General features: G+C 47.8%; 1 protein-coding gene across 1 annotated transcript; it reads right to left on the bottom strand.

Annotated features, from left to right (window-relative positions):
- Nucleotides 1-3,253: 3,253 nt before the first annotated feature.
- Crnn (cornulin) lies at nucleotides 3,254-6,498 on the bottom strand. Its single transcript, XM_021730574.3, has 2 exons — nucleotides 6,352-6,498; nucleotides 3,254-5,294 (listed from the first exon to the last, which is right to left on the bottom strand). Exons 1-2 carry the CDS (start codon nucleotides 6,487-6,489, stop codon nucleotides 3,534-3,536), a joined length of 1,899 nt encoding a protein of 632 aa, XP_021586249.3. The 5' UTR covers nucleotides 6,490-6,498; the 3' UTR covers nucleotides 3,254-3,533.
- Nucleotides 6,499-8,764: the final 2,266 nt, after the last annotated feature.

The raw sequence follows: 8,764 nt of genomic DNA, 5'->3' as shown, positions 1-8,764 counted from the left end.
ATAAGGATATTAACTTGCGTGTGTGGAAGGAGAGGTCAAGCCATTTAATTCTCTCAGGAACTAATTATTGAATACTGCAGTTTGCTAACCCCTACTTCAGGCCCTGGGGAAACAGCTGGAAGAGAGCAGGCATCTGTTCAGTGGATGAATTTTGCCCAATCCCCCTCCACTGAGCTGTCATTGTACATCTCCACTAGGAAGTGTGAGCTCCACGTCAAACTCACAGAGAGGTTTTGTCAGGCTGAGGATGAGAAATGGCACTTCAATACAGTTTTAGTCTGTTTCTAGGATTATAAACAAGTTTAGTATCTTTCATACATTTTAGAATGATTTGTTACTTTTCTGTGTGAACTTTTGCCTTTGCCCATTGTTACTTCTTACTCTGTGTATCTGCGTTTTCTCACTTCCACTTTTTTCACCTTTTTAAAAACAACATTGGTTAATAGTTTACTACCTTGTTGATTCCAAAATGTAGGGTTTTTATTTACTTATTCACTGATGGAATGATTTTCTGTTTTTAGTTGTTAATTTCTCCTATGATTTTATTAATTCTTCCTTTTGTTTTTGTTTCATTTTCATTGTAGGTATTTTTCTAACTTTTCAGTCGATACTTGTATGCCTTGTTTAATTGTTACTTTCAAAAAGTTCCACAATTTCACTTTCTAGTCATCTCCTTTTATCCAAGAGTTGATTAATAGTATGTATATGTGTGGTAATTTCCACCAATAACTCATACCACAGATTTGGTGATATTCATCAATATTGCATGTGCTGCCTGTAAGAATCCTATTTGCTTTATTTCTGAAAGCTGTATGAGGATATTTTTTATTTATATCTTAGTATTGAATGTTTTATAAGTAGTTTTATTGTTAGGTTACTGTGTGGTTGGGTAGAACCTCACATATGAGTTCTACGAATATGTGTGTGTATATGTGTATATCATTCTATCTATATGCATATGTATATACATACAAACACATACACTGTGAAGGGATTGTGTTGTATATGTAGCTTTTTTCTGCAATATCTTTTTTTTCCTTTGTAGTACTGAGGATCAAATCCAGGACCTTGTACATGCTAGGTAAGCACTCTACCATTGAGGTACATCTCTAGCCCTGGAATATCTTTTGATGTTGAGGGAGGTTTATGTTTTTATTCTATCTTTACTTACCTTTATAGTATATATTTATGTAGTATGTATCTTGTACCCCCCCCCTTTGTATTTTGTCTGTTCATTCCCTATTCTAATTAATAATGACATTTTCTAGAATCCTTCACCCTCCCCTCATCTAATTTGAAGTGATATTCTTTTATTCCCAATTTTCCTTAAAGTATATACTTACATAAGACAATCAGTGAGCTTACTCCATTTTCCATACACTTTCCCCTTCTATAATCATTTTTTGTTAACTATATCATTCTATATATTCAGAGCACATAACATTAAATGCTGTTATGTCACCTTGTCCACATTATTTAGTCTCAGATCTGAAGTTAGATGTATTTAAGTGTGTATAATTCAAAAGCTTCTTCTGTGATTCTCTGTGTGTGTGTGTGTGTGTGTGTGTATGTGTGTGTGTGTGTGTGAATACATGTCTCTTCTCCAAGATTCCCCAGGAAGAGCTTAAGGCAGGGTTATTCCCTGAGCCTGCAAGTTCTTTGCTGTTCATCTTTGGCCTACTTATTATTACTTTTTAATTTATTTTTAAAAGATATAGATTATTTATTTGAACTTGTTTTTAACCTTTATTTTGTTTATTAATTTTTGTGTGGTGCTGAGGCTCAAACCCAGTGCCTCACACATGCTAGGCAAGTGCTCTACCACTGAGCCCCAGCCCCAGCCTGGCCTTTATATTTAAAGGCCAGTTTGTGGGGGGATATAAAATCAGCTTGTCCTCACCTTTTATACATGATTATCCCCTAACTATTCTGGCTTCAGCTCTAGGTTTGTGTTTTTGTTTGTTTGTTTTTTGAGACAGGATCTTGTTGCCCAGGCTGTCTTCAAATTTGTGATCCTTCTGTCTCAGCCTCCTGAATCACTGGGATTACAGGCCTGCACCACCCTGGCCTGGCTTAGCTCTAGGTTTTTGTTTTCTGTGTTGATTTTCTATTGCTGCTGAAACAAATTACTCCAAACTTAGTGGCTTGAAATTATACACATTTTATTCTCTTACAACCCTAGAGATCAGAAGTCCAAAATCCAGGTGCTGGATGTGCTGTTCCTTCTGGGGGCTCTGGGGGGAAATGCCTTGTCTTTTCCACATTCCTTGTCTCCTAGCACATGGCTCCAACTGCTCGTTCATTCCATGTGTCCTTTTATTGAGTCGCTCTTACGAAGAGCCTTGTGATTATATTGAGCTCAGCCATATAATCAAGACTTATCTCGCCAGCTCCAGATCCTTAACACAATCACATTTAAAAGCCCCTTTTGCTGTTAAGGCAGCGTGTTCACAGGTTCCTGGGATTAGGAGACATTTTTGGAGGTAGTTTTTCAGCCTACCACATTTTGTTTTCTCCTTAGAGATTTTCCTTACTTCCCAAGAACCAAGAACACGGGGAGAAATATGCCTTATTCAAGATCTATTTATTTCCTTGTGGGAGGCTTTCAGAGTACCTGAACGTCTGTACCGCCAGAAGCACACATTCCCATGAGAAGGTTTAACAGTATTCATAGGTTTGGCTCCAAACCTTAGGAATCAGCCTCTCTAGGGTCAGGTTTAAAAATCTTAATTTGCAAAAATGTTTCCTCTGGTTCTACCCATAACTTATTCATTTCGAGTGGGTGAAGCATCATCAGAGGCCGGAGCTGAGGCTGAGGGGACGTGGGGAAGAGAAGCTCAGGGGCTCTGGCTTCTGGCTCAGCCCCTCAGAACCATGCCTTCTGCCATTTCTCCTGCAGAGCTGCTGGACCTTCCATCAAGTCAGCCGCCCTGTGTGACCACACAGGTGAACAGAGACTTCATGCTCTAGAATTAGAGACAGGGAAAGACTGGGAATAAGTTAAGGGCTATCCCAAAAAGTGCGTCTGGAAGAAGTCTTCCCTGATCCCCTCTACCAAGGGTTAAGTGTGACATCTCCTCACTTTGAACCTTTCTCGCTCTGAGAAGGTCATACACTGTTTTCTCAGAATTATATCATAACCCTGTAGCCCTTAGCCTGTCACATCAACAGAGACAACTGAACAGGACACAGAAATCAATTAAGGAGATTTTATTGATGCACTAGGATGGGTGGGGCAGTGGACAGAGTGGAGATAGAAGTAGCTCTGAGAACCCTGCGAGATGGGGGAGTTCAGCACAGAGGGAGGGCCTGCTCCAGGTATGTCTGCTCCTGAGAAAGTCCACAGAGCAAAGCAGCACAAGAGGAGCTCAGGACAGAAAGCACCTGGCAGAAATGATGTGTTGGGAGAGACCTGAAAGGGAAGCACCGTGATTAGGAGCTGACGACCAAGGACGTGCCCGTCGGCTGGCCAGGGCAGGACAGCAAAGGGCTCTTCATCAGTCTTCTGTCCTGGAAATCGGAGTCGGGAAGAGTCATGGCTTGCTGCCCCTGAAGTAGGAATACAGCGCCTTGGCTGCGACGCCCGGCTGCCTTCCGGGTTGGCCTGCGTCCGGGGCCTGTGACGACGGAGCGCTGCTGTGCCGGCTGCCGTGGTCTTCAGTTCCCAGCACCACCTCCCTCGTGTGGTCATCGACCCACTCTGCCCTGACCTCTGTGGGCTCGCTCTCCCCCGGCTCTCTGGCCACACTCGTGTGAGTGCCGCTCCCCTCCTGTCTTCCTGTCACAGGGCTTTCCCCAGTCTGAGTCTGTCCACCTGGCACGGACTCTCCTACCTCAGAGTGTGTCCATTTTTGACTACTGCCTGTGTGACTCTCAGCCTGGCACCTGCCCTGCTCTGTGGTCTGGGTGTGTGACCCTGCCTGTGTCGGGATTTGTCCTCCTGTCACAACCTGGCTGGTCTGGCCAGAGGAAGACCCCTGTGTCTGGGTGCCGGTACTTCCTGTGTGATGGCTGCTGTCCTGTCCTATGGTCTGGCTGTGTATCTGGGTGTGTGACCCTGTCTGTGTTGGGATTTGTCCTCCTGTCACAACCTGGCTAGTCTGGATCCTGTCCTGACCCTGTGTCTCCGTCTGCCTGGTCTGGCCATAGAAAGACCCCTGTGTCTGGATGCCGGTACTTCCTGTGTGATGGCTGCTGTCCTGTCCCACGGTCTGGCTGTGTATCTGGGTGTGTGACCCTGTCTGTGTCGGGATTTGTCCCCCTGTCACAACCTGGCTAGTCTGGATCCTGACCTGACCCTGTGTCTCGGTCTGTCTGGTCTGGCCAGTGAAAGACCCCTGTGTCTGGGTGCTGGTACTTCCTGTGTGATGGCTGCTGTCCTGTCCTATGGTCTGGCTGTGTATCTGGGTGTGTGACCCTGTTTGTGTTGGGATTTGTCCTCCTGTCACAACCTGGCTGGTCTGGATCCTATCCTGGCCCTGTGTCTCCGTCTGCCTGGTCTGGCCAGAGGAAGACCCCTGTGTCTGGGTGCTGGTACTTCCTGTGTGATGGCTGCTGTCCTGTCCCACGGTCTGGCTGTGTATCTGGGTGTGTGACCCTGTCTGTGTTGGAATTTGTCCTCCTGTCACAACCTGGCTGGTCTGGATCCTGACCTGACCCTGTGTCTCGGTCTGCCTGATCTGGCCAGAGGAAGACCCCTGTGTCTGGGTGCCGGTACTTCCTGTCTGATGGCTGCTGTCTTGCTGCCCAGCCTGGGTGGCACCTGTCTGGGTCTGAGCTGCAGGTCCAGTCACGACCTCACCTGTCTGTTCGCTGGTCTTCAGTTGTCTCTCTGACCCTCTGTCCTCTACTTTTGGGGTCTGTTCCACATAGCCTGCTCCTTGTGTCTGCTGACTCCCCCTCTCCTGCCTCTGGGACTCAGCCTGCCTGTCATGGCTGATGACCTGTGCAGAGATGGTGTCCTGACCCTGGGTCTGAGTCCCAGTCCCGCCCTGGCCTCTGGAAGCCTGCTGGCTCTGTGCATGGCTGCTTGCCTCTTGATGTTGTCCCTGCCCATCACTTCCCACTTCAGAGCCACTTCTCTGACATTCCCCCAGCTCTTTTGAAGACCCAGAGTGTTGGTTTCCAGATTCTCGAGAACTGCAAGCACCCCCAGGACTCTGGTTCAGGGTCTTAAAACAGGCCTGGGCAACCTTAAACACCAAAACCAGGAATTCCTTGAATTCCACAGTCCCCGTGTGGTCCTCGTCCAGCAGGCGCAGGACCTCATCCACAGTGGCTGCATCGTGGGGTCTCTGGAAACAAGATGAGGACAAGTCAGCATCCCTCCCCTCAGGGAGGTGTGGTCAGGACAGGTGGCCCAGCTGCTAGGCTTCCCAGCCCTGCAGACTAGCAGCCCACCCTCCAGCTCTGCACACATTTTGCTCTAGCAGCATTAATACTTATCTGCCTCTACCTTTTTTAGTCCTGTCTCTCTACTTCATGTGTAAGCACCTATTATTTTGTATCCTCTGTATCTGGTACAGTTTCTGGCCTTCAGGATAATTGGGTAAAGCTGTATTGAAGAATGAATGCCTGTGTTCATGGTGCAACTGTTTACAGAGGCTGGATTCTCTGTAGCAAGCCCCATGCAAAGAGAGGTTAGCAGGAACCTGACCCCATGGGAGTTCTGAGAGCTCCTCACAGAGGCTCAAATGTTTCACCAAGGTGGGAGGTGATGGCATTCACAAGGACCATAGGCTGCTCTGAGCATGCAGAGGCAACATCCAGCTGTGCCCACAATCCCTTGTTCCCAAGGACTCCATCGTCCTGATTGCTTTAGATTCAACATAAGGCCCTGGTTCTGATTTGTTGGGTAGAGGCTCCCTCCACCTGTTAATAAGCCATGCTCCAAAATCTCACTTCTGATGTGAGCAGTGAGCTAAGTTTTTGAATGACTTCTTTGTGCAAGATACAGAACTCTGTTCCTAGTGAAGGCCTAATGGATGATCAAATTTCAGATAGGCATGAGAAGCGTTTAGTCTAGCAAGTTGAAGATACAGAAAGCAGCAATCATCTTCTTTTCTAGAACATTTCAAGTCCCTTTCTTTCTTGAGCTGTCCCTTTAGTGTCCTTTAACCTTGTCTTCAAGTTAGAATTAACTAACACCAAGAACCAGGACCAAGAACTTTGTCCTTCTCTAAGGACCAGGGCCTGTCCACCCCCATGACTTTCTCTTGCTCTTTTTTCCTGCCCCAACAACTGCCCTCAGTACTGGCAGGCCTTGATTTACTTGCTGCCTCCTTGAATCCCCCAGCAAAGCTTCTGCAGCAAGGTCACTCTCTATGTCCCTCCCGGGCTCAGCCATCATACCACTATGACATCTGCAAACTCTTGCTCCAGGAGTCTCTTGAGCTCCCCTCGGGAGAGCACGGTGCAGTCGCCCTCCGTCCTGGCATAGCGCCCGAAGGCCTCAATGATCCCACTGATGTTTCTCAGTAACTGGGGCATCTTTGAGGTCAGGCTGCAAAAGACGAAAAGCCCCTGTGAGGGTCCACAGCGCTTCAGTGTTTCCTCAGAGGTCTTGTGCCTCTCCGTGTGTGCTGTTTCCGTCTCTCTGCCTGCCTTCCTCCTTCCCTGTGGTGCATTTTAGGTATGGGCAGGAGGGCACACAGTGACTGGAGGCAAGACCTAAGTGAGCGTTTAAGTGCCAGCCCCGACACCTGCCTGTCATGTGAGCTGAGTCAAGCCGTTTCACCTCTCCATGCCTCCGCTTACTAATTGTGAATAAAGACCACTCTAGTACTTACTTTAGAGGGTTATCGGGAAGATTTAAAGAGATAATTCATAAAAAAGCACCTGGCAGATGCCTGGCTTAGACTAAGTGCTAGCTATTAAATGTCATTATTGTTATTATATGCATATGCACATATATAATTTGTGTAGATCTACATATGCACCACTGCTTACAAAGCATTTTTCTGTGCATCCTCTCTTGTCATCCTTGTTAGCTTACTTTTTTATAGGTGAGGAAACAGGCTCAGAAAAGTTAGATTTGCCCAAGACCACACAGCTTTAAGGGACCAAGAAGTCCTTGAAGCCATTTCAACACACATGCAATAGGTTTTCTGGAATGTTCCCTGTCGACAGGGATCATTTCCTATCACAAGGGTGCTAGGGTGTGACTGGGGATGCTGGAAGCTGGTAAGTACACTCATGGCAGACCTCTGTGTCGGCTGGGAGCCCAGCTGGGAATCCAGGGCCTAGCTCTGTCCTCTTCTGCCTCCATGTGAGGAGGTGTTCAGAAGAGGCTGAGCTGCCACCTGTTGACAGTACTGAGGAGGGGTGTCTTCTTTGGGTGTTTGGTCTTTCCATTTTCAGGGTCCAAGTTTCTCTGCATGTGACCTCTACCCTCAGCCCTGGGACCTCTCCGGAGGTGAGCTTGCACAACAGGCATGTGACATCATCAGGCCTAGAGTCCTGGTGACCTATGAGGAGCAGATCCCAACTGAGAGGAAAGAATCCACTTTCATTAACCAGGAATCTGGGGGCCTGGGTGTGGCTGAATGGGCAAGAGGCAGGGCCACTGGGAGATGCATTAAGCAGAAGCCCAGAGGGACCAAAAGTAGGAGATGGTACCAGAGATCACCCGGTGACAGCTGGAAAACCAGGGAAGGTAAAAGAGAAGACGTGGGGAGAGGGCAGACAGCTAGAGAGGCCTGAGAGGAAGGGGCCAAAGGAGACTTGGGCGCTGGAAAAAGCAAGTCAGTGTGGCTGGAAAGATTGAGAAGGTGCAGACCCAGGTGTGCTGTCTGGTGGAGTAGCAGGTCAGCGGGTGAGAGCCTTCTATAGGGAATTTAATCACACTCCTTTCTACGACCTTGTCGCCAACAATCTCAGTCTACATCAAGTACATAGCTGAGAACATTGTTCCTCAACCTAGATGAAAATATTTAATAGATATTAAAGAAGCAGACTTTTAACACTGACCCATTAATAGTCAAAATACTTCAGATTCTTAGACCTACAAACTCATCTTGCCTAAATCTATCACCTGTGGCAGGGGAGAAGACATGTAAGCCCTTCCTCCCTGATGTGACAGGAGTTCACCATCTGGGTTGGCGGGAGTGAACTGATTCTAATCGCACAGACTCTAGGCACTGCAAAGAACCTTCCAGGACCTTGGGAGCAAGAGATCTTTGCTGATCTAGGCAGGCACAAGGGCAACTCCGTGGTTGCTGCCCACACAGCTTCCCAGCTAGAGGAGCTGCTGCCAGACCAGCCTCAGGGGAGGAAGAGAAAGCTCAGCTGCTATAGGAGATCGTCATTTCCCAATGGATCTAGCTCCAGGTCTGCCTGGGCCCGGAAGGAACATCTTCTGCCCACAGCCAGCACCTATGGATTACAGCTCACGTCCGACAGCCTTGTTTTTATGAGCTCAGATCACCAAGACACTGAAAATGAGAAGAGTTTCCTTAAGAGGAGACTTACCTAGTGTCCAGCAGGATGAGGCAGTGGCTGCTAGCAGTGTGTGAAGTCCAGGTCAGCGGGGGAGAACCTTTTATAGGGATTTAATGGAGCTCCTGTTTTAGACAGGATGTCCCCACCCTCCAGGAAGGCTTGATTCATCCGAGGTTCAGCCCAGCCCCGCCTCACCTCTGGTCTTCTCCATTTCACCTTCTGACCCTGGCCGTATCACCCTGGTGGTAGGCCCTTCCTACCACATTTGGGGCCATTCTAGCTGGGTCTAGATGGACGCCCCCTTCCAATGAGCTGGTCTCAGCAA

Source organism: Ictidomys tridecemlineatus, chromosome 11, assembly GCF_052094955.1.
Source record: "Ictidomys tridecemlineatus isolate mIctTri1 chromosome 11, mIctTri1.hap1, whole genome shotgun sequence".
NCBI classification, from domain to species: domain Eukaryota; kingdom Metazoa; phylum Chordata; class Mammalia; order Rodentia; family Sciuridae; genus Ictidomys; species Ictidomys tridecemlineatus.
This window is presented reverse-complemented; position numbering and strand designations above follow the sequence as displayed.